At 41.6% G+C, this 26,951-nt stretch overlaps 1 protein-coding gene across 3 annotated transcripts in view; it reads left to right on the top strand.

Moving 5' to 3' along the window:
- rabgap1l (RAB GTPase activating protein 1-like) overlaps positions 1-26,951 on the top strand; it is a 175,184-nt gene that overhangs the window by 127,649 nt on the left and 20,584 nt on the right. For 2 of the 3 annotated variants that reach the window (XM_030049026.1, XM_030049025.1), the window contains exons 17-19: positions 2,763-2,906; positions 7,873-7,914; positions 17,645-17,773. In XM_030049026.1, coding sequence (XP_029904886.1) covers positions 2,763-2,906; positions 7,873-7,914; positions 17,645-17,773 — 315 coding nt within the window. Of the gene's footprint in view, positions 1-2,762; positions 2,907-7,872; positions 7,915-17,644; positions 17,774-25,824; positions 26,482-26,951 lie in introns of those variants that run through there. The other variant, XM_030049027.1, reaches the window with a different exon arrangement.

Below are 26,951 nucleotides of genomic sequence, written 5' to 3'. Positions count from 1 at the left end.
GCTCTCTTCCCATGCGGTTGATAGCATTTAACAGAATCAGAAATCGTGACGGGGTTAATCGGTGCTGACGTACTTGCTAAGCCAGCTTTATTTATAAAGTGGCTTAATAGCAAATCTTCACAAGTTTAAAACAACAAGATAGCAGTAAAAGAACCAAGTTAGACAGACATAAAGGCATTACAAGATGATTACACTATTTGCTATTTGTGTATTATTGCTTTGTTGTTGGCTGGTTGTAATAGGTGTTCAGTCTCATGGTGTCTGTAACTTTTTTTTATGTCTTAATGCTGCTGTCTTGGTGAGGGCCGACTTTCAAAAGATATTTTAATCTCAATGAGACTTACCTGTCTAAATAAAGGTAAAAAGAAGTTTATCCTAAGCTTTATGTTACTTCTAATGAAGTCAGCAGTAGAATAAGCTTCAGTTTCTCGATCACCATCAGTAATGAGGTCAAAGGCTGATGGTGAGCAGTTCTATTCATGTGATCAGTAAAATCAAATGAATAAGTCATTAACACCATTAATAATGCTATGTTCCCTCTTTTTAAGGGAAAGGTAAGTGTTTTGCCTGTTATCTTGAAGCTGGAGGGACACAAAATTGGGGATATATTTCCTCATATGAAAGATGTTTATCCACAGAGTGTGAAGATGTCAGAGGCGATGCAGTCCCATCAGTTGCTGCGTATTCAGGACAGTTTCTCAGTCCACTGGGACCATCGGAACTGAGGAGCAGCCTGTGATTCGTGGATAAAGCAAACATCTGTGCTGCACTATCCTCAGCAGCTACTGCCTTCTGTCAGTTTTTTGTTAAGAAATGCAACATAAAAAGAACAAAAGCTTGTCTTGCAAACAGAGACATGTTTCTTGATTATAATATATTTTTCATAGGTGCTGTCTTTGGTGCTGAAAAAACCATTTTGCTTTTCAGGCAGGCTCCATACGCCTTTTCCAGCCGCAGGTATTAGCGGCCATGCATTCAAATCAACTCAGCTGTGGCTGAGCTCATTTAAGTTATCAAGTTTGGTAAATCAAGTGCGTAATTGAGAAACTGCAGCAACACAAAATATGGCGCTCCAGGTACTACATTGCAGCATGCTCTATCCCCTCAGTGATGAAATGAAATGAAATTAGATACTAACATTATGTTTACCATGAGCATATCTGTCAGGTTGGCCAACAAATATTTTCAATCATAGCTCTTTTGGTTGGCTAGCATGCTAAGTAGCTTGGCCGTGTTTGTCCTGCATGGTCATAAATTCAACAGGGGTATATAGAGAACATCTCTGACCATGGAAATACTGCCAGTCAGTACTGTGTAACATGACTCTATGATCCAGATCAATAAAACAACTGTTAATTACTGGGTTCCAGCTTTACATCACCTGGTATAGTCAACGGTTGAAAGAAAAACCTGAATACAATAAAGTATGCACTGAGGCTGGTTTTTAACATATGACATTTTATGAACTGTTGTAAACTAGATATTATAATATAAACATGCGATAGATCATAATATTTACTGTTGTGAAAAACAATCATCAGCCATAGTGGAATGTGTCCTAGTTGATAGTCGTACACACACAGCCACGTTTAGGAGACATCAGACTGAATACACACTGAAATCTTCAAAATCCAGACAAGAAATGAAGGTCCTGAAAAAGAGGGGAATGGAAGAATGCATAATGTCTCCTGCTGTGATCATATTAGGGACCTATAGAAGACATTTTAATAGTCCACTGATGGAGTGACGAAATCAGGGCACGATTTAGTCTGGAATCTGAATGGAAGAGACAATTTATGACACACTACATATTTCATAGCTCAACGCAATTGTTAACAAACTGTTTGCAGTCTGCTGTCAGGCAGGAAGGCTTATTGAGCTTTGACTGTCTCCCTTTTTTAATGCAAATACCTGAGAAGAGAATGATAAATAAAATGAAACAAATGACAGTAAATTAATGTTATTTGCTTGTACTCTCTCAATATGACAGTGTGCAAAAATTCTGTGTGTGTGTGTGTGTGTGTGTGTGTGTGTGTGTTGGGGGGTCATTTTCTTGATGCTGTTTCATTCTCAGGTGTATCTTGGACAGTAGATATGGATCTCAGTGGCACTACCTAATTAAATAAAGCATGAATAAAACTGAAATCAAAGGCACATTGAAATTAGGGGTACAACTAACAAATATTTTCACTTAATCTGTTGTTTATTTTGACTAATCATTTCATCTACAAAGTATTAAAGCTAAAACCTTTTATACCCTTTTTTATTCAAACTGCTTTCTTAGCCTGACCAAAAGGCAAATAAATTTGACTCTGTGATATATAAAGCACAGCATAGCCAATCAAACAATCCTGAACTGACAAATCATCACAACTCATCATTTACTATGGAAAATTACACTGGATGTCTGACAGATCATGTAAATATTGTTGAGGTTTTTTGTGAATAAAATCAGGACGTTTCTCAAGTTCCAACAGTGTGTGGGACGACCTCCTTTCTGTAATGAGTCTATTTTTGTTCCTGCACACCTGCATAAAGATGACTCAGGTGTGCAGAAGTTGGTCATTTGCATTTTGTAATGATGTGAAACTGAGAACAGAAAGAGATTCCTAGCACATGTGAAGCTAAAACCAGCAAATGTTTGGTCATTTTACTTGATGAATGATTCAAATTTTTTGATCGATTATCAAAATGATGTCATGGCTCGCTGACAAAAATGATCCCATCTCATGACTCCTCTTGTTTTCTTCCTCCTGCTGCAGGAACAGCTTCCAGACCTGTGGGCTCACTTCCAGGAGCTGAACCTGGAGGCGCACATGTACGCCTCCCAGTGGTTCCTCACCCTCTTCACCGCCAAGTTCCCCCTCTGCATGGTCTTCCACATCACCGACCTGCTGCTCTGTGAGGTAAAACTGCACTTTGTGCCTGCTGTGTGCGCTCCAAGCCAGAGATTAGAGGGAGGACGTTGGGAGGTGCAGAGGTGTGGAGGGAGGGACTGAGGGAGGTTGGAAGGAAGCAAGATGATGGAAGTTGGGAGGGAGACATGGTGGATGGCGGGGAAGGAGGGAGGATGAGACGGTGAAAATGGAAAGAGGAAGGATGGACACTGAGGGAGTTTAGTAGAGAACGGTGATGGAAGTGAATAAGGAGCTTAGGAAGAAGGTACAGAAGGTAAGGAGGGAGGGGATGGGAGTTAGTTTGGAGATGTAAAGGAAGGGGACTCAGCAGTCAGTAACCACTATTTATTTGACAAGCAGGAAGGAGGAGACTCAAAGAATTGTAAGAAAAATCAATCCAAGTCTATCTGGTGGCAGTTCATTCTCCAGAGGTTTGACTCTTAGGCTGCATTTATAAAGCGCTGTATCTGAACTCTGCAGGCTTTTCTCCTTCATCTTGTTTGTCCAGGTGACAACAATGCCATCTGAAGTCTGGTGGCACCAACATAACAGTACCAAGAGGCCTGAGTGCGTCTCATTGCTCTACCCAGGGAACTGTTCCTTCTTAAGAGGGAGAATGTAATTCAGAAATTAGATGGATGAGATGGATGTTGACATGTGATCGCCAGCAGTTACTCATGCTTGGAAAGCGGAGCATAACAAAATAACTTTTCCCTCGTTTGTTGTGAAATGTTTCACCAGTGAACAGCAGAACAATTAGAAGTTTCCTGTTTTTTTCTCAGCCAGTGAACCATGTGAATTTGCTCGTTAATCTCATTAATCTTTTCCTCTGTCCCTTCCCATCTGCTCCCTTCTCTCCTTTACTTTCATCACGTTTCCTTTCTTTCCTCCTTCCCTTCTCATCCTCTCTTCGTCCTTGTTTGCCTCCTCTATCGTCTTCTCTTTTGTTACCCCTGTCTCTGTTGACTTTTTCCTCCTTCCTTTGTCGCTCTCTTTATTAACTTTTTTCATGGTTTGTTCTCTGTGTCATCCTGCCTGACTCTCATTCTGTCATTGTTTATCTTTTCTTGTTTGATTTATCTATCAGCTTCTCTCTTTTCTTGCTCTTTGTCCATCAACCTTTCATTGTCTCTTCTCTTCAGAAACTGCTCTGTTTTATGTTTGCACTTCTCATGTTCTCATCCCTTTTTATTACTCTGTTCATTAACTTTCTTAATCATCTTCTCTCTTTTCTTGTTAACTCGTAAAATCAATTGTGTTAATTTTTTTCTGTCCATGTCCCCCCCTTGTTAACTTTTTTATTTATTTTTTCTACTAGGCTCTTCTTCCATTCTTGTTTTCTCTCTGCTTCTTTCAGTGTTCCTTCTGTCCAATATCTTTTCTTCTTTTGTTCCCTCAATCAGGCCCTCTCTCTCTGCTCTCTTTTCATCTTTGCTTTCCTTTTTCCAACTTCTCTGTTTCCTCTCTCCCTCTATCAGCTTCTCTTTGTCATGCTTCCATTCCACCTGTCTCCGTTTGACCTTGATTTATCTCAAGAGAAAACTTCAGCACTTTTTGGCATGTAAACTTTTTGATCATCTTACTGTTGTGCAATGACAGTATTTGTAGTTTCACAGCTGACTTCAGGGTTTATTCTGGTATCTGTGGCGCATAACAAGCAATGACAGTTTCAGTTTGATACTAAGCTAGCTAGTTAGCTTGGATCAGTAGCAGGCTAAATAAATCCTGAACACAGTAGCCAAACTACAAGTCTTTTCCTTGAACGATGACTTTATATAATATGACAGAACCCTTTGAAATTATTACTTCAGCTTTCACACTTTTGCTATCCATCAGACTCCAAGTATGATGCAATGTAATACCACCTGAAATGATACAACATACAGTGATGCGATAACACTATGATATGATATGAAGCATTACAGTCATATAGCAGAGCATGAGATGATACACACTTTGACAATGTAGTGATACTATACACTATGATACAACACAATGGGATATGGCATAATACAGAAAAGTGCAATACAAAGTAAGTTGTTATGACGCAATACAATATGATACGGTACAGATAAGCTGGGCATGCCTTGTGTTTGGTGCTGTCTCCATCTTCTCCTGGCTCCCAAGACTGGACTTTTGTCGACGCTTTTCAGTTTGAACTGTAGTAACACTATTTCTGACGAGTGTTATGGTCTTCAACAACCCCCGGATTAGCTGCTAGCTACCCTACGAAGAAATAAGTAATGAGGGCTCAAGTTAGTAAGCTGAGATACGGTTGCTGTACTTATCGCTACCGAAATAGCTGTGCACTCTGTCATCCTAGCCTGAATACATCCCACATATCTGTACGTACAAGCAAACTCACATACCTAACAATAAACTAGATTTGATACCGAAATATATGGCAATAATATACAAAGTAATACAGCATGATTTGTCACAATGTGACATGGTGTAGTAAATTATCATATGAGAAGATACAAGATGACACAAGCCAATGTTATACTATATAATACAGTACAGTACAGTGTGATACATCGCAATACTACATGATACAATACATTGTGATACAATAATACAATATGAGGAAATCTGATATGGCACAATACAGTACAATACAACACAACACATCATGTCAGTATACACTGTGACACACTGCAATATAATATAATCCAATATGATTGTATAATAAAACATGATATGATACAAGATGACACAGTGGTGAGCAATTTTCATTTTCAAGGGTGTTTGTCATGGTGAGATTTGATGTTACTGTTACTATACAACATCTCTCTCTCTCTCTCTCTCTCTCTCTCTCTTTCTCTCTCTCTCTCCCCCCCCCTCCCCTCTCTCTCTCTCTCTCTGTATGTGTGTGTTGGACCCACTCACTCTTTGACATGCATGTGAAACTCATTGTGCCAACCTTTCATCCCTCCCTTTGTCAGTCCCTTTCTTTCACTCCCAGTTTGTCATTTTCTCTCTCTCTCTCTCTCTCTCTCTCTCTCTCTCTCTCTGGGTTTCTCTTTCTCCCACCACTTCACTCTGTCTCATTCCCTTTGTCTCTGTCTCTTTCTCCGTGTGACCGCCACACACAGCACACATACACCTAGACCCTGCCTCAACATTCTAGCGCCATCTAGAGGCCTGTAGAGATAAGTGTGTGCAGGCAGACTTCTCTGAGTCTCCTCTCCAGCTATTTTTAGAGGTGTCCAGATATTTTTAGCTCTGTGTTGCCATGTGAACCAGTTGTCAGGGCGACTGAGGAGACGGGTGTTCCCATGCAGAGCTGACATCAGCATCACATTTCTCTCCCTCTCTCTCTCTCTCTTTCTCTCTCTCTCTCTCTCTCTCTCTCTCTCTCTCTCCCCCCATTTCTGTCAAATTCACTTAAATTGCACTGACATAGCATGAGCTAAAAGTGAAGCATTTAAAGCAGTCACGTATGGCAGGAATAACAGAAAAATGACTCAAAAGCTATACAATGATCAATAAGTAATAAGTTCTAAATATCACTAATAGAATAAGTCTAAATGAAATGCAGAAAACCCCATAACATTTGAATTCAGTTTAGTCTGTTTCTTATCCAACCTTCCATCTCTTTGTCCTTCACTTTTCTCTCCCTCTCCCTCTCCACTTCATATGTTTTTATTCTGTTATTTTTGAAGATGATGATGATGTAACTCATAACTATCAGTGAGGACACCTTACTGCTGCAGCTTAGAACCCTTGCCAATCAATAATAATCAACGTGAAAGTCAACTTTATCTTTGTGTTATAAAGTGATTTGCAGGAAGTAAAAAGTAGCAATTCATGAAAGCCATACAGATGAACAATAAAAGGCGTGGGTTTAAATGAAACATGGTGAAATACAATAGTGTATTCTTGGCAATTTATAATTACTGCAAGCAAATGGGACACGACATCCACACAGTGACAGGTTTCCCCTTTCAGATTGAAAGTTTTTTTTTTCGACTTTTAAAGCTGTTCCTGGTGAGATTTTTATGTAAAAATGCAGTCATCTTATTAGTCTAAATTGAGTGTCGCTGCAACAGAGCAGAGTGTCCCATACCCACCAGTTGAGACACTGAAGATTTCCCCTGTTTGCCCAGACCCAGTTCTGCTGTCAGTATGGCCACTGGTGACAAATAAAAGGAACTTCAGGTTTCTTGGTAAGGTGTTGAACCATCACAAGCCTCCAGAGCAGCCTCAGTTCTCCTTGGCTTAGATTCTGCAAGTGTCTCAACTCCACTGGAGGAATGGAGCTTGATTCCTCCAAAAGATATTCCCTCATACAGTGTTTTGATGATGATGATGATGGACAGCTCCACGTCTGTTCAAAATCTCCCAAAGGTGCTCAAAAAGGTTGAGATTTGATGACTGAAGGCCATATCAAATACTTAACATCATTTCATCCTCATCAAATTATTCAGTGAGCCTTCAGGCCCTGTGGATGGGGGTGTGGTCTTCCAGGAGGAGACCACCCCACTATGTTTCTCCACTCATTTATTCAGGTTTTTGCTTTAGTTTGTCACCTGTCCGTAGTTCTCACTGACATTAAAATTTGAAAACGTGTAGCTTTAAAATCAAAGGTGGACGAGCACCCCCATCACCATGAACATGTGCAATACCATGCCCCTTCACATGGACAGGTGCAATATTGTTTAAATTAGCTGACTGGACTGTTTTGTGCGCTATATTTAATGTAAATGTAAATACATTAAGACAAGTATTTATTGCACACTTTTTTATATATTAATATTGTGTTTTTCTTTTATTGTTCTTGGCTTGACCAGGCCTCAGTTCTTAATTTCATACCTCCTCATGTGCATGAATGTGTTGTTGGTATGACAATGAAGTTTCCTTGAATCCTTGAATTTTAGACAGCATTGAAAAGTCTTGAAAACCTGGAGACAGGGTGCAGTTGTCTGTACAGAATCTTGTTACTCTCATTCATATCATCCTCTTCTCTCTCCAGGGTTTGAACATCATCTTCAATGTTGCGCTGGCCCTTCTCAAGGTTAGTACACTTACCTACATCTCTCTCCATGTTTCAGCTATCTCAGCTATTTGAACTGTGTCCATGTTCAAAATCCCATCACCTTCATTCGAGCCATATTGTGTGCAGTCTCAGATCTGCTCTGGGTGAGACTGGAGGAAGACAAATCTTATAACATTTTACACAGTGATGATATACATACAAAACTAATTGGAAAGACAATTTGGACAATGTTGTTGTGTTCACTTCATAGTGAGCATGTTCAGTGCGGTTTGACTGAACTCCTCAGTGTTTCCTCATTCAGTTCAGTTGGTTTGTCCAGATGACAACAATGTTATCTGAACTCTGCTGGCACCATGCAGCCATTACATTTGTCTAGCGTCTAACTCAATAGACCTTTTTCACAGAAGCCGTTTTGACATGAAATACCAGGTCAACACAGGTGTTACAAATTACTGAAATTAAGGTTCCATTCCATTTAAATGTAGCAGAGCCTTTCCAGTGAGCCAGCATGAACAACAGCAGGACCCTAGACCTTAAATGATACAGAGCCTTAATTAATGTCATTAGTAACACCTGTGTTTACCTGCTATTTCATGTCAAAATGGCTGCTGTGAAAAAGGTCCATTCCTATGTAGAGCCTGTACTTGATTGAAAATGTTGTGGAGTAAAAATCAACAAGTGAAAAAAAAAAAAAAAGAGTACACAAAAAAAGCCACTCATTAACAGATATATTAACAGAATACATCACAGGTCATTGGGTATTGCAAACCATAACAGTCACCTCAGACATGATGCATCATCCAGTATTACAAATCTGGAATGACACAGTAACAACACAAATAACATGCTGTCTTCATGAATATCTGTATTCATGAATTACTTACAAGGCAAATTACTAGAGTCTCGGGTGATAAATATGACTTATAACTGCCTCATAACAGAACCATAATGCATTATGATGCAGTATGACTTTTTCTGTTGTCCTTACGATGGCTTGTGATTGGTATTTAAAGTGAAGTCCTGCAGAGGAAACGCTGTCTGTGTGAGGAGGTCTGGTGTCTGCTGCAGTAACGTTTCATGAGCTTGAACTGTGTTTAGTTAGTTGTTGCTGCCCCCTGCAGCTCATAGGCAGAACTGCATCTTTGCATGTGGAGGCTGCCTCTCCTCCAAGTGTCAGCTGAATAGGTTGTTAGATGTTATGGTTGCATATGATGCAGCTAGAAACACAGCAGCTTCATTCAATGTCAGTACAAATTTTTGATTTGGTTTGGTCACACAAGAGCCATGCATTTTTTTTGGGGGGGGGGGGGGGGGTCACATCATTAAACTTGCAGTACTGAATATACAGGTTAAGTAGTTTAGGTAATATACTGTAATTTGCATTATCCCTCAGTCCCATAACCAGCGTCATGAAATTGAAGTTGTTTTAAGTGTGCATCCACAGCTTCCTCATCTGCAGGTGATTCTTTATTTTTAACCTGGAAATCCAGAGCAGTTGATTTTGAATCAAAACTTTGTAAACCTGCATCACAACTACAGTATCTAAATATGTATAAATGCAGATATAGGTCTATACAAGGTTATAGGCATTTTGTATACCTGGCCTAGATAGCGACAGTAATGCTCAGAGGCTGTTTCAGGAATTGAATGCATGAATATTATGAAACCATATGAAACCAAACAGCCTGTTGTAGCCAACAAAGTAGAACAGGGTAGCATTGCAGTCAGTTTCATCAGGTCTGGTTGGATGATCAGTTGGTTTTGGCGACAGTGTGTTTTATTGCATGACAGTCTGTGTCTGTTCAATGTGGAGATAAATGTGATGCAAAAGATTTTGACTTCCAAGAAAACTCAGTGATGATGAATAAGTTTTGCAAAATACCATCAGTAACATCAGTAGTTTGTATTCCATGTCAGGTTACTGAAAACAGATGAAACATACTATCCACGCAAAGAATTTAAACTACACTTCTTCCTAAAATCATGTCCACTATCATCACTACATTAATACATCAACTATACTATAAGCATAATTGTATATAGAGATGACATTTTCCCCAGATTTGTCAGATAAGGTTTGCCACAAAGGTTCCATTTCCTGAAACATATCTTAAGTCTTTGATAATAATCTAGGAGGAAATGAGTTTAAATGGAGGTTGTTTGACTTAAAAGCACATTTATACAGTCATCATCCCAGAGAGAAGAGACCATAAAGCCATTTAACAGAATTCACCATCAGCCAGTGTGCTGTCGTAGGACTAGTGTAATTTAGGAAAGTGAATCTCAGTTCTCATGAAATTGTAATATTTATATTCCCTTTTCATTGCTTAATTATTGTTAGAAACATCAAGGCTGCAAATAACCACTTTTTCAATAAACATGTATTCATAATTTTAAAAAATAGTAAATAAAACTCATATTTTCAGAAATATATATGAGCTTAAAACACTCCCTGGTTGAGAGGCACTGGTGTAGATCTATGTATTTTTATTCTTAGTCCCCCTGGTGGCCAGTACATATACTGCCGTAAATCAAGGTAAATATGCAATTAATGTCATTTTTGTGAGGGCCTTCAGTGTTTGTTTGTTGATGTTTGTTAACAGACACTGTCAAAAAAATAAATTTAAATAATAATAATAAAAAAAAAGGTTATAAGGCCCATTTTAGAGCATAGATGCTGTATTATATAAAGCTGCTTTCTGTAAGAGTCACAATGTTTGGTACAGGTCTGTCTGTGACACTAAGATTCCACCGCTGAAATTGTAAAATGTTCACTTGTAATGTACATAATTTTAGTCAATATAAAAATAAATAGATAATGATACAGCACATAAATAAAGACAACAGGAATTATGAATAGGTCAGCCTAGAGCCTTAATATTTGCATTGACACTGAACAAAGGTGTTCTTCTGATCACAATTTGTTTGATTTGAGTCAAAAAAGCCAGCTAGCCAGCTCGCCAGCTAGCCATCTGCACTTCTGCTGCTCTAACAGGCAGGACCGTAAGACTCCTACGGGAATATTAAAGTTGACAACTAACTAAAGACATGTCAGAGCTGATTTTGCAGTGTTAATGTCTCTGAATTGTGTGTCAGATCTCTCCATCTCATCTTATGGAGCTCAAAGTGTTCTGTGGTAGAGAGCAGAATCATGAAGTGGAAGAACTGGATTAAGATAACTCCTCAAGGTCTGTACAGAAGGAAAAGGCCAAGAGGTATTAGAATCACAACAAAACCAAACATACTCTTTAGTGCAGTTTACTAAAAAACACCACTAGTATTAATGGTTGTGGTAATGACAGTAGGGATAGGTTTTAGTCAAGGCTGATGTTCCTCTGCACAGCTGCTTAGGGAGTGAAACAGTGGAATAAGTGTCAATTCCCCCCAGAATTAGCAGATAAACAGTCAAAATGAAGGAGGTCAAAGGTCTGGATGCAACTGTCATTTACTGTTTGTCACGGTCATTTGGCTGGTACAGAATAAAATGGCTGCTACAGTTCTTTGCTTTGGTCAAGCTAAGAGTCAGTGAAGCCAGTTTGTCACAGTTGCTTGAGGCATATGCAGATATGTGCTGCTGTGGCTGTAGCCTGAAAGCAAAAAATTATACAAGAAATGTGAACATTTGAATGTGTGTGTCATAGTGTGTTACGTGTGCAATTACACCAGTGTTTCTCAACCCATTTGGCTTGTGACTCCTTCAAACAAAGCACTGTGCACTTGCGACCCCTGTCACAGGCTGCATATGCAGGTGCATTCGTCATGTGAACAGCTGACCTAGAGAATGACGGCCTTTTCATGTAGTCATTCAGTGGTAGGGGCGTTCGGAAAAAAGATTGAAAGAGAGATAGAGGTGAAAGTATTATTATTATCATTATGATGTTTATAAAAATAACAATTATTATTATTTTTATTGTCATTTTGCTTGTCCTGACAGGACAGGAGTTGTTGGTTATACGGCCACTTTGTCAGGCTCACAGTTGCTCTTTTCAATGAATCATACGCAGTTGGTTTTAAAAGGCCTCCTGCTCTTATTGTAGCAAATATAATGTATTCTGTGTGTCCGGGAGAGAAAAAAATGTGAATGATGTGAGGGCCGGCTGAGAACAGAGGATAGGAATGGAGAATAAATGAGGATGGGGGAAGGAGGGAGGCAGGGAGGAACGGGCTTCCACTGCCTGCCTCCTATTGGCCAAACATGACGGCATTCTCCCGGGAGGCTCTCACCCCCCTCCTCCCTCCTCCCTCCTCCCTCTATCCTCCTCTCCTCTCTCCACACCCCTCCCTCCATCTCTGCTCACCTCCCTCCCTCTCCTGCTCGCCAGTCTCCATCCACATCGCTCGAACAGCAGGAGCATCAGCTAACATTAGCAGCCAGGACCCGGTGTGTTTCTTTTGGGTTTTTCTTTTTTCTTTTTTTGTCTTTTTCTTCTTATTTTCCTCCCATGGATACCTGCTTGGAGCTTCTTCTCCACCACTCCTTGTTCTCTCTCTTCTCCTCCTCCTCCAGCACCTCCTTTTCCTCCTCCTCTTCCTCTTCTTCTTCTCGGCCACCGGCTGGCTATCTCTATCTCCACCACGCTACCTCTCCTCTGCCCGCCGCTGAGATCTCTGCAACGGAGCCGCCCCTGCTAACTGCTAGCTGTTAGCCGTTATCCGTTAGCATCACAAAGAGAAAGAGAAAGGAAGACAGACAGAAAGAGAGAGAGGGAGGCAGTGGAGGGGAAACACTGTTGTGGTTTCTCTGCTTAGCCTCGCCCCAGCTGCTGGCCTGCACCTTCATTCCAGAAAACACACTACACACACGCACACACAACACACTCGGCCCATTTGGATTGTGTTGTGGACAGGCAGAACTGACTCTGCCTGAAAGAGCCTGCTTTCCGTCCAAAGGATGTACCAAATGCCACAAACCGGATGGCTGGCTACTGTTAATGGAAACCTGCCAGAGCTACAGACCCTGGAGTGCTTGATTGGAAGGTGTTTTTACAGACCTGTGTGACTGGTCAGAGGTCAGATCAGAGGGTTCTTACAGCCAAGAAGAGCAAAAACTACAGAGAACCTGATATGCTTACAATCAAACGCACTTTTTTCATCCTCTGCATCGCGCGCCCTGCTTCTTTCCAAACTCATCTTTCTCTCTATCCACCACTGCCTCGACTCTGACTCACCGGGTTCAGCATCCACTCAGCCGTAAACAAGCCAGCACGCACATACACAGTCCATCAGCCTCCCCTCAGGGCAGAGGAGCTTTATGCTACCGTGCTAACAGACTGGAGACTCCGCTCTGCCTCGGCCATGTTGTCTGCTCAGGTCTAGACTGTGGATGAAAGGACTCATATTGTTGCTGAAAAGGATTTTACATTTCAAAGCAAGCCAAAATCCTGTCAGCGTCATACCAGGTGTGGTCTCTCATGAGGAAACGTGCTACAAAAGAATATCGGCAGCTTTGATGTATCGTCTCACGTGCGCAGAACCTGAAACATTAAGACCAGTTGGTCATGCAAAGACGGAGGGGGTTCTATCTCTTTGAAGTCCAATAAGCAAGGGAAAAAAGTGTATTTGTCTGTCGCTGCCGACCACTAGATGAGCAGCCCACGTGTTGAGCAGCTTTGTTGCTAGGCTACGGCGTGCCTGGTTGGAATTGATTGGGAGTTTTGGCAAGGGAGGATGAAAGTACGTAGCGTGACCGGGTCCCCGGCTGAGTCGGGGAGGTAGCTGGGAGATTCAGCGTGATGCCGAAAACAGCATCGACACATTGTATTCTGACAGTGATGTCGCTGGGCATGTGGGCAGTTTCTGGGCTCTGACAGAGGTGCTGGCCCAGTGGGCTCCACCAAACACCCGTCCACCTCTCTCATCTACTCTGGAGCTCAGATGAACTCGATCAATTCTCCCTTTGTGAGCCACAGATGCCCAGACTGTTTCTGCTGAGTTGCTGCTATTTCCGGGAGAATCTTTTTCCTTCCTTCCCACCTGGCCTCCCGAACCTCAGTCTGTGGTGACATTGCCCGATGCAGCGATATCGACTTCTCTTCCAGAAAGGTCAGCCGCCCTGTTCACAGGGATTGGGTCCGCTCGCCTAGACAGCTACCTCAACAAAGACATCAGACTCACCTCCTTGACCCCGGCACGCCTGTGTCCCCAGTCTAGTTCCCAGAAACCCCTCCTGGAACATTTGGACGACACACTGGAGTCACCTGCCACCCTGGCCCCAGAGCGGGACCGCCCCTCTCCCCCTCCCTCTCCCTTGCCCTGCCCCACCCCACCACCATCCCCTCCTCCCTCCCCTCCAGCAGTGCCAGCCCTGGCCCCGCAGCTGCCCCCTCCAGTGGTCCGCAGGGCTGTGGAGGCCAGAGGGGGGGATGAAGAGGAGAGTTCCCATGGTGGGCAGGCCTCGGCAGACTCAATGTGCAGGGTGATGGGGCTGCTTGGGATGGGACACCGGCTCTTCGTCCCCAGGCTACTGGCGGTGAGAGGGGGTTGCGGGGAGAAAGAGGGTGTTGAGATGGAGAGTTAGAAAGGTCTTTCTGACACTTTGTTGGTCACACTCAGTCTTGTTCTTTCAAAGGAAAGAACCAGAGATGAGCAGGGGTTATGGGAAGAAGCAGGTGACCATGTTTTAGAAAAAAACATCTTTTCTTTTTATTTATCTCCTTAGCTCAAATTTCTTTAATCTCATGTATCATCCGTATTCATTCATGAGTCACAGGAGTCTGTACTCCATCTATTGTTATGATGCTGTGACCTCTGACTCTTGACCTGCTTCCTGTTGCCTCTTAAGTTTCTTCCACTGCCAATCTCATTGAAAGTCACTCTGGATAAGCACACCGTCTAAGTGACTAAATGTAAATGTAATCTACAAGAAGCAGCTGGTCTGTCTGCCCTGTATCATGCATGACTAGATTTTTATGGGAAACCTACAAGGGGCTGCTCTTGGCACTAGGAACAAAACTGTCAGTCATGTAAAGACATTTGTCCACACTTTTTTCATTTTTTCACCACCAGCAAGTTACAGTTCATGATAAATAACTGTCCAGCCAAAGGACAATAACCGCATTGAAGCAAAACAGTGAAAACTGAGGAAAAATTACATCGTTTTTGTCCTTGTTATCTCTCAGAAACATATTCTTTGGTCAGTTTGAGTCGTGACATTTAACCTTTGAAAAAAACAAAACTTGTTTTGAGACCTGTTGATTTCTAAAAGAAATTAGCTAGAAAACTAGTGTGTGTCCATTGTAGCCAATGGACAGTAAAGTTTCCTGTCATGTTGGTGTACATTAGTCTCTGGTCTTTGGTTATGCGTTGCTGCCAGTCTAAGAAAACACTATTGATCTGCCTCCTGCCTCTCTGCCCAGACACAGTGGATATCAGTGATGTGGATAACATCAACATATGAGGGCCCATAATAATGACACCACAGCAGGTTGCTGTCGGTGCTTTTTCAATTTGATTGACCGACATTTTGACATTTCATTTACATTTCAGTTCCTACATCATCAACATGATAAACAACCAGTAATACATAAAGCAAGCTCAGAGCCATGGTCAAACAGTAATGTGAGGTTCTTCTGGAGGTCGGCCCACAATGGCTGATGGGAAGTGATGGATAGGAAACAACACTGTAAGCCTCTCATTAACTAACATGCATCTAATGGAAAGTGGAAGTTTTAACTGCTGCCTACCACACATTTGTATTAGAAGGAAAGAAAGACTTCAGCTGGTATTTGTGAAGCTTCACCATATGGTATTGATTCAGAAACATTTTATCCTCATAGCTTACTGATGGGGAAAATCATAGGCTTGTATATAATAGAGCGAAACACACAACAAGGTGTAAATGCCAAACTAAATTGAGGTGACAATACATTGTGGTACAAAAAGACCAAATGACCCACATTGTAATGTTGTTAGTAAGTAATAAACATAGTCACTGATCACAGAGCATTTGTAGCGCATGCCTGCCCAAGACAATGTACAAGTGTGTGCAAGTGTGTAATAAACTGGCAAAGCCCTAGTATAACAAACACTAGTTTAAAACAGTGTTACCACCGTCCAAAGGTACAAGGTCCTACAAAAATCCTGTTATTGTCCAGTTCAACATTTTATGAGCAGCCCGCTCACACAGCCTTTCTGCAGTTTGGTCACCTCTTTAGTGCAGGACAGACGAGACTGCATCACTCGCTCTGTCTGGTCAGATCTGGGGAGCTGAGAGAAGTTACTTCCTGGCATCCTTCTGTCTGGCTGTCAGAAAAACAAATCGATATAAAACATGTTTTGTTTTTTTTTTAATCAAATTTGTGAAATGTATTTATTTATTTTGTTTCTTAATGCACATGTTTTTTAAACATCCAGCACAAACACAGTGCAATACAAATGCAACACTGTGTGAATGCAATACATTGGCAACACAACAGATATGTAACACAACACTAATGCATTCAGGGTAACCCTCTATAATAACCATCATTTTAAATGCTAAATTGATAGTTAATTAAACTTTAGTTTTTAACTTTACTTTAACTTTAGTTATTTTACAGTTAACAACCAATGAATTGCTAATTAATAATGTTTACCTATTACACAGTAAACTATTATTAACAGTTTATTGTTGCACACATTCTAACATTTTATTTACTATATTAAGTATTTGTTAATGATCACCAAATGATTTGTAAACCCTGAAGAAATCGTTTGTTTAACTTCTACCAACATTACATTGACAGCTGGACCAGATTTTTCTCAACACTTTGTTAAGAGTTAATAATTGGATTCTGAACAGTCTGTTAATGGATGGCAGATATAAAGTTGCAACAGATGATTATAAGACCTTGTTAAATGGTTAATAAATACTTTGTAAAGCATCTGTGAACATTATTTGGATTGCTATTATGAAGTACTGCCTATAATAATTAGTTATTGAATATAGCCACAAGTGGTGATCTGGGGATTCAAGCCCACACAGACCATTAGAAGTCAAATGCTTCAACAGGTTAATTAAAAATATCTAAAATATATCCAACTTTATAACAGCCATCCAAATAATGTTAATGAGCAGTCCATAAATCAGCTATTATCCAATAAAATATCTGGTCCATCTATGTAATGTTTTACAATGATTTTCTTAAAGGTTTACAAATTAGTTGGTAATCATTTACAAATACTTAATATAGTATATAGACTATTATAATATGTGCAACAATACACTGTAATAAATAGATTGCTATATAATCAGTAAACCTTATGAATTATCATTTCATTGTTTGTTAACTGAAAATAGCTACTAACTAAAGTTTAATTAACTATCAATTTACCATTTATTAATGACGGTTATTATAAGTATTACCAGGTAGGTATTTTTTTGATGTTTTTGAGTTCATGTTGCCATCACATGCACTGTTCGCCAAGCTAATACTAAGGATCCAGTATTTCCATGACAAAAATATACCAGTTAATATCAGCATACCCCAGCGAGCATTTTCAGGTTTGTCAAATTCGGGATATGGTTTTAATCCTGTTACTGTACATGGAATATGGTGTTTACACACCCCAACACCGTGGCATAATATTTCAATATCCCAAATACAAATATAGCATTAATGTGCATGTAAACACAATCACTGATATGAAAGCAGAAGGAAGCATTTGCTGTAGCGCTGCTGCCTACAGTGGAGCGATGACCTTCCTCTCTCTAACCTGTCTCCTCACTGTCCTCCATCTTCCCCCTCCACTTCTTCCTCTTTCCATCCAGACGTCTAAAGAGGACCTCCTGCAGGCTGACTTTGAAGGGGCGCTCAAGTTCTTCAGAGTCCAGCTCCCTAAACGCTACAGAGCTGCTGAGAATGCCCGACGGCTTATGGAGCAGGCCTGCAACATCAAGGTAAGGACGTTTACACATATGTGAAGCATTCTTTGGGTATTACGCTACTACTCTATTTACACTTTGTCATTTTATGCATCCTGAGCTGATCGTTTAGCTAACAGGACAAGTTAAAATGTATTCAAGATGCATTGAGACTGGATTTAATCACGATTTCTCAAACCACACTGTGAGGCAGAATAAATGCACAAGCCACTACCACAAGTCACATCTGTTGAAATCCAGCCTCTGATATGCCCAGTTTCCTGGCTTTTACATGTGCTCTGGGTTCAGTCCTTCTGTGAATAAAGTGTGTCTGTATATTATCCGGATAAGATATGCATGAAATGACAAGTTTAAATTGGGTCTTTCAGTCAGTGCACTACAAATAGGAAATAGTTTCCTAGCATCTCCTTCTGAAGACACAAGAAGCTGTCCGCATTTCACCAGAGGTTTTGGCTGTTGTGGGGATTGAACCTGTGACCTGTCAGTGACAGGACACAGTAGTTCTCGGTTGCACCACAGCTGTAAGCATTTCTTGGACTAATTAGTGGAGTGGTAACCCTCCACTTCTTTGTTGTTGTTGCTTTTTTTGTTTATTTCATTTTGTCTCAATCTTTGGAGCTAAGCGCTGATTGCCATGCTGTTTCTGCACAGCACTTTGCAGAGATCACCTGTCAATCAAACTTGTGTGGGCAGGACTGCAACATCTCTGTCCTTGGGCTTTCTGTTGATGAAGTTTGACTTTCTGTGGGAGGGGCTCTTTTCTTTGTCTGTCCAGCCATGGCGGCTGTCACTGCTCATGCTTCGTACCCAGTTCCTCTTCTGTTTATCCCAAACAAACCAGACACATAAAATGCATCACTTCCCCGTGCAGCAGAGGATTTTTCCCAGGAAAGAGCTACCGAGCCATCAAGTGGATAGAGCAGCAAACGGAAAAGCTTTGATGAACTGGATATTGGCTGAATCACTGTTAGGTTATAGCAGTCAGACAGAGGAGAGCAACACAGACATTTATATGATTTATTACCGTAAGTTATATTATAGTGTTTGTCATGTTGTCAATTATGCCTCAAGTCTGTTGCTGCTGTGAAAACTCAGTTTCTCTACAAGGATAAATAAAGTCCCCATCTTCCTGTCTGTTTAAATGTGAACTTGAGGGAGAGGTTGAGAGCAAGCGGAGTAAGAAAGGAAGAGCAGTGCAGCTGAGTGCCGGCTGCAGTCTGCTGTCTGTAGATTTGACCCAGCCATAAAAACTAGTTCACCTTGGACCGCATCTGATTAGACTCAGTTGACACTGAATGTAGAAAAAAACCAAAAAAACAACTGATAACCAACACATAATGTGATGAATGCACTTTTAAACACACCCATTTGCAATAATCTTAATAAATAACTCTGCATCTGACTTTGAGCATGAGAGAATGCTCATGTCTTGCTTCTGTCCTTGTTGTGTCTTTAGCAGATTAAACATGGCTTCCATGCAGGGCCGGCGCTAGCCATTTGGGTGCCCTAAGCACAAATGCTTTGTGGTGCCCCCCACGCCGCCGCTGCCGCCGCCGCCACCAGAAATGAACAATAACTCAGTATTTGTCATTGCGTTTCTCTTTATTTTACAAAATAACTTTTCAACATTTATGTTTCAAAAACTGTTGTAAAAAAATAAGAGATAAATAATAATAATAAAATCTTGATAACACACTCACTAAACACTAACTAAATATGGCACCAAACACTCGAATAAATAAATAAAATAAAATAATTTAAAATAAAAAAATAAATGACCCCACTGTTAAATAAAGATCTGTCAAAACTGTAAAAACAGTACTAAGTATCCTTGAATAAGGAACTGGTTGGTGATTGATGTCTGCTTGTAGATGGTTGATCATCTGGATCTTCCACTTGGCTTTGTGTTCCTCCTTGCACATATCGAAGCATTGAGCCTGTAATCACAAATACAAGACAAAATACTCAGGGATTCTACAGTGAAATACAGTTTTGAACCATGGTACAAAAATATTTCAAAATTAATTATAGTATTATGTAGGCCTATATTTAAAACACTGGTACATGAAAAATTTTATTATTTTACCTTTATAGACAAGGATTAATGGGGCACATTATAAAAATTCTGTACATAGTTTCAAAACTATGAATATGAAGAGGGGAAATCTACACAACTTTAATATTGATTTTTTCAAATTACAGTTTCACCAGCAGATGTCGCTCTTGGCCTATAAACCTCACGAAAATGTTGTATGAGCTGCCGGCCAGTCGGTCACCGTAATGACTGGTGTATCCGCACTCCATCGTAAAGCTCCGGCTCTCTGCTTTCGGAAACTGTAATTTTTTCGATAGCACCATTGGTTCAGGAGTTACGGTAGTGACAAGCTCACATTACAAACTTGTGAGACATCGGGGAATCTTCTGTGATTGGACGGTCGAAGTGTCAGTAGTCCTACATGCTACCGTAATGACACTCTATATAGGCGCAAAGCTCCGGTTTCAGATGTTTTTTTAAGTTTCTGAATATCTTAAACAGTCACGGAGACACCGTTATGTAACGTCGGCATGCCAAATCCTGTCGGCGCTGACATCGCCGGTGTAAGAGGGCTGATAATCAATCACCTGTCTAATTTGGCATATCACATCAACGTTCAGGTTACCAAGACCCGTTTTCCATTCATCAACTCATTATTTTTGTTTTTCACTACACAATCACATACTCGTTGGTTCATAGAACATAACAAACGCCAAATACAGACATCTCAACTCCAGACCCATATCCATATACACAACTAAAAATAACTAGCTAGCCCAGCATCAATTATTTGAAACGTAACACTTATGTCTGAACATGGCTAGTGGGAGCTAACGTTGCAAAGGTTGTTGACGGTAGTATTATCTGGCACGAGCATAGACATGCATACTAGGGCTAAAAGTAACAAAATTAACATTTGTTATTGTCTTACCTGCAAGTGACGCGCGAGCATCATCTCGTTGTTTCTTTCTTTTCCTCTTTTCCGCCCCCGACTCTTGTTGCCTTTTCGATGACATGTCCAAAAATAAAGGTCTGCCAAACTTGCGATTGAAGCGTAATGGAGCAAACCACTAGGGGATGGGGGAGGGGGGCACCAAAGGTAGACTGGGGAGAGGGCCGCACAGGAGATTCATGTTTTTCTCGAGCAAATAAGCCTATGTTATTTTTGTATTGCTTATATCTATTAACATGTTTTACACACTTTACAGTTTTAAATATATCATTATTATGATTACTATTATTATGATGATTTTTCACGAGCTTGTTTTTTTTTTTTTTTGGTGCCCCCCCCAGGGACTTGGTGCCCTACGCGCAGTGCGTGATAAGCGTGTGCGGGGCGCCGTGTCTGCTTCCATGCATAGTAGTCATAGTTTTCTACAAAGTTTTGAATAGCTGTGTTTTCAGTGACATTCCCTTCGGTGCATACACACACACACACACACACACACACACACACACACACACACACATCCTCTTATTCTCGGCTTGACTTTAATGAAGCAGCTGGTATTTAGCAAATATGCTGAGGTCACCAGAGACCCAAGGCTGCACATAATGTACACAGTAGCGTTTGTGTGCATGTGTGTGTGTGTGTGTGTGTGTGTGTGTGTGTGTGTGCGTGTGTGCGTGTGCGTGTGCGTGCGTGCCTGCGTTCATGTTTGTGTGTGCATGTGAACAACTCAGCAAAGTGTTTTCACAGAGGAAGGAAGGACAGTTGAGAGGGGAGAGATGATAGAGATAGCCATCCTCTTTGCACCCGTATCTCTTTCTCTCTCTCTCTCTCTCTCCATGTCTCTCTCTCTCTGTCACTGCGGCCACAGTTAACACTTCCAGCACGGGTATTCGTGCTCACACTTTTAGCTTTACAAATCTCCTGTCTGGTTGTGGATTCAGTGCCTTGCTCAGTGGCAGTTGGGCAGGGCCACACACTCAGGAAAACACACACACACAGGCCCAAACAGACACATATATAGAAATGAAGAGGTTTTCGAAGCATAAACACACATGCAGCATTACACACCAGCAGCAGAGTGTTTAAATGAAGCTGCAGTGTGGAGGCAGGATTTAAACACACAGGCTTTAGGACCTGGAAAAGGAGGGAGAGAGGGAGCAAGCGAGAGAGAGGGACAAATGCAGAGAGAGAAGGAGAGAGAGCGGGCAGACGAGGTAAACTGAAACAGGTACTCTGTCTTACTGTCTGATCGGATGACTCAGCTCTAGGATATACAGACGATCGCTCTCTCTCTCTCTCTCTCTCCCTTCCCTCTTCTCATCTCTCGATCACCCCTCCATTGTCCCTCACTCTCCTGTTGTTGCGTTTGCCTCCCACATCGCTTTTTTTTTTTTTTTTTTTTTACACGTTTTTCTTTCGCTTGTTTCAAACAAGCTCGTCTCTGCTGGCTTTTTTCTTACTTGTCTCTCTCTCTCCCTCTTTTTCATCTTTCATCTTCTCTTTCTTACTCACATGCACTCATAATCTCAGAGGCGTGTGTCTTTGCATCATCTCTAACTGGGGCTGTTGAAGACGTTCGTTTCGTTCTGGTCTCGAGCTCGCGCCGTGTCCTGTTCTCATTCAGGACGAAGAAGTCACAGGAACGTCCCTTCTGCCATTGGGGATGCTGGGACGTACCTCAGGCTTGACACTGTTGGATTCTGGGTAACCTGATATGAGGGGATGAAACATTTGAGAAGGAAGTGTGACTGACTGCACCGCTGTTATAAATGTTATATTGGTGAGAGGAGGCAAGACACATACAAGCTATTTTAGCACTTTTAGCTTTTAGGAGTGTGTGTGTGTGTGTGTGTGTGTGTGTGTGCGCATCTTCCTACATATGTGTGTCTGGAGTTCTGTTGGGAGGGCAGTATATGGAAGGAGTCAGTCAAAAAAGCATTAATTAAAAGAGTATGGAGAGCGGAGAGATTGAAAAGTGAAAATGACTCAGAGGGAAGGGAAGGACTAAGTCAAAATAAGAGAGGCTGAGGAGGAAAGAGAGAGACTTAGAGAAACTGTCTTGCCTCTCTCCAGTAGCATTTTCAAAAAAGTCTGAATCAGACCTCAACAATCCAGCATCCAGCCAACTCAGACCGGGCCACATGACATCACACTGCATCATGCCAGCCCGGTCTGCCACTCGCCACATCACAGGACGTCCCATCACACTGCATTACATTACGCTATGTCCCATCATGTTGCGTCCCATCATGCTTTGTCCCATCACGCTGAGTCCCATCATGCTTTGTCCCATCACACTATACCAGAGCTCACAATGAAACAGATAAGGTGGTGACAGTGTATTTGCTAATATTAGTGCTCAAGACTAAATGACACATTAGACAGTCTTGGTGGCACAGCTACTATATCGCAATGAATTTCAAACAACATTATGATGCTGCTTGAAAGACTTGAGGACTGCAAAGCTTTAAACATGTTGCACAATAGTAGCTGCACCACCATGCCTTTTCATTGCAGAATTTTTTTGCTTTTAAGTGCTATTCAGTTTGGAGGACTAATATTAGCAAATAAAACGTTTCTAGTTCATTAGCATCACATGGTTAAAACCGTCTATATTTAATGTGCCCAGTGCACCCATTGTGACCTGTTTCCCATCATGCTTCACCACACCACACCACATCAGACACTGCCGACTAGAGAACTTCCTCTCAACATAAAGCAACTTTTTCAGATGTCTGACTTTATTTCTTAGAAACGAGCAGAAACAAATCTAGTAATCATGAGGAACAGTGTCAACGTGCTGACCCATAATGGTTTAGATAGAAGGTTGCTCCAGCGAATGTCGACACGGCACTTTACTGGACATGTGCCTGCTAGTCAACTGGGACTTGGGCTGATCCTAAACTAATGTAAGCCAGTGGAAGGAGAGATGGGGCCTATCGCCAGCCTTTCCTTTCTTTGCTGTCACTCTTGGTCAGCGGAGTGGGTTGTATTTATATTCAAATAAACACAGATTGACCGCTTATGCAGCTTCAAGTGACTTTTTGAGTGAGTAGTGGCTAATAATCTGAAAGAGAGTACGGCACTGCCACCATGCCGCCACACCCAACCCCTCCAACACAGTTCCCCCAGCCTCGCCGCTGTCTTTCACCCCCCTTTACGCATTTTTCTTCATCGTCGTCTAAATCGGATCAGCTGAGCAACTCTAAGCAGCTTAAAGCAGTGAAAGAATTCACTGGCACCTTGACTTGATGAACACAACGGGTAGGAGGCAGGCTTAGCCTTTCTGGGGATTATGGGAGGAATTTGAATTTCTCAGCCTCTTTAAATGCCCGCTGGCCTGCGGCTGGACTTCTGAAGATGTTTCAAATAAAAAAGAGAAAAGGAGGGATGTGTCAGATATTTGTCTGCCGCTCAGGGTTCGATTGCTTAATCTCTGTGAGGTTTTCACCGTCGTCTCCAAATCCCAGCGAGAGAAAAGTCAACCTCAACAGGCTCAGGAGAAATGGACAGCAAGAAGACATAGGAGAGGGCAATAAAGAGAAAAGCATAAAAAAAGAACAGCGAAGAAAGAGTTACATGGATGGATAAAGAATCATTCATTCAAAGAGAATTATACTTAAACAGAGACCTAGAGATAGAGAGTTATAGGGGGATAGAGAGGTACTATATATATAGAAAAAGAGACATAGAAAGTTAAAGTTACAGACTAACAAAAAAAAAAGTATTTCTCAGTATAGTGGTCCCTCGCTATAACATGGTTCACCTTTTGCGGCCTCGCAGTTTTGCGGATTTTTTTTTAGTGCAATTTTGCATGCTTTTTTTTTTTTTTTTTTTTTTAACAGCGCATTGTGTTCTGCGTCCTGATTGGCTAAGGGACTGTAGACCACTGTCAATCAATCTCCTCCGTGCCGTGTCTCCTGTACAGTACAGTACAGAATGCGTTCATTCTATAATACTGGACTTGTTTTTCTACGAAGGTTTGAACTTTGAGAGTTTAAACAAGAGAGAAAAGTGAGAAAATGTTAATGCCTGTCTGAGAAAAGTGTATAAAGTGTGTAGTGAGGGGTTTTACAGCCTTAAAACATCAATTCGCCTATTGCGAATTGCGAATAACAATTTCGCCTATTGCGGGTTATTTTTAGAATGTAATTCCCGCGATAAACGTGGGACCACTGTAATATGATTTAACTGTCTGAACACATAATGCCTAATTTCTGCACTGCTTTTAGCTGACAGTTTCATCACCAATTGATTTAGTGTTAAAATAACAAGCTACCTGTAGCATCTGTTCAGCTAACCACCTCTGTCTTGTTTTCAACACGTCTGATTAGCACAGTCACTAACGTATGCAGTAGAAACTACATGTGAACATAAACAGCCTGCTGGCTAGTTAGCTAGCTACCAGTTTGTTCAGGTTCACTGAGCCGCCCCTTGTTGAACTACAACACCAAGTGCTTTGAAGTGAACACTAGGGCTGAGGACAGTTCACTGTGTCATAGTGAGCTACATTTTGTGACAAATCTACCTGATCACAGTTTCACTGAGAACATTACTGAATGCTTTGTCTTACAGCCATCGTGTTCTCACCTGCTTTTCATATATTTAGTTTTTATTAACTCAACAGACAGTTCTCGAATTTTGGCACAAATGCAAAGCTTTTATTTACACGGTATAGAGAGAGGGCTAGAGTTACATAGACACATAAGTGACCCAGATGTGTGCATATAGATGGAGGGATAAAGGTATGCAGAGAGAGACAGCGAGAGAAAGACAAAGTGATGTACAGACAAATAAGTAGTTGTTGTTGATGCTCTTCTCCCAGGAAAGTTTGTGTGATCGATGGGTGTCTGAATCAAGAGCTCAGATGCTTTCATTTCACTTCCTGGGTTTTACCGTTGGAGCAGTGTCACTGTGGTTGATCTGACAACTTCCTTCCTATCTGACACACACACACACACACACACACACACACATATGAGAGAGAGAGAGAGAGAGAGAGAGAGAGAGAGAGAGAGAGAGAGGCGGAGTGTTTAGCTGTGTAAACTAACTCGACTTTATCTTTACTAAGAGAGACGGAGGAAGAGGGAGGGAGACTCAAGCGAGTGAGGGACAGAGACTAAGAAAGAGTAAGAGAAAGACAGAGGGGGGAGAGTGAGGAGCGCAATGAAATGAGAGAGCAAAGAGAACAAAAGAAAGGCCAAAAGAGGGAGGGAAAGACTGACAGAAAGCAGGGAAGAGAGAGAGAGCAGGAGAGAGAGCGACTCACTCACTGGAACGGAAGAAAAGCTAACTCATCCTCCTCTTTCATCGCACTCTAGCATTTCAGAGAGGAGAGAGAGAAACACACAGGTGTGTTGTTCTCCCCCCCACCCTCCTCCCCTCCCTCCGACCCCTCTCCTCTCAGTGGGCGGGGACTGGCTCCTGAGGGACTCTTGAAAGCAGCCGGTCGCCTCCTCCTCCTCCTCCTCCACTCAGAGTGAAACAAAACCTGTCAGCTGCACTCCTCTCCTCTCCTCTCCCTCTCCTTCTCCTTCTCCATCTCTTCCTCTTCCTCCTCAACTTCTTCTTCCTCCTCCTCCTCCTCCTCGGCGGCAAAAGCGAGCAGGAGTCAGGATGATGCAGGAGGTGTCCATCACGGTGGCGTACGACGCCCACGTCACGGAGCGGCCAGGCGAGGAGGACACCCTGGCTCGCCTGGTTGCCCACTCGAGACCTCCCAGAGCGAGAGCGGTGGTAGGTCTGCTCTGCCACTTCACTCGTCCCTCTCCTGTCTTCCTCTCTTTGTTTTCCTCTTTCTTTCTTTCTGTCCACGGACGTCTTGGAGGTAGTGAGATGTTAAGCTAATTTGTGTTCCTTCTCTTTCCTTTTGCTACGAGGTATTTCATGAAAGAACTGCAAATGTCAAAGTTTTTCTTTCCATGTCTTTTTTTTCCCTTCTCCCTCCCTTTATCAGTTTATTTCTATTTAATTCTAATGGGAGTCATAACTCGCTATTACTACTGACGTTGCTGACCGAGATTTTTTAAGAGCAGTGTTATTAGGAATTCACTTGCTTCCCTCTGAGTTTTATTTGTCCTGAGGCGATGTCTTTTGTTATGTTTCTTTTTCCTTTCTTTCTTTCTGTCTTTTTCTTGATTTTTTTTATTCTTGCAATTCTTGACAAGTTTACACTTAGGCAGAGCTGGAATATGCGGTGTGTACAG

The sequence above is a fragment of the Myripristis murdjan genome, chromosome 4 (assembly GCF_902150065.1).
Source record: "Myripristis murdjan chromosome 4, fMyrMur1.1, whole genome shotgun sequence".
NCBI lineage: Eukaryota > Metazoa > Chordata > Actinopteri > Holocentriformes > Holocentridae > Myripristis > Myripristis murdjan.
This window is presented reverse-complemented; position numbering and strand designations above follow the sequence as displayed.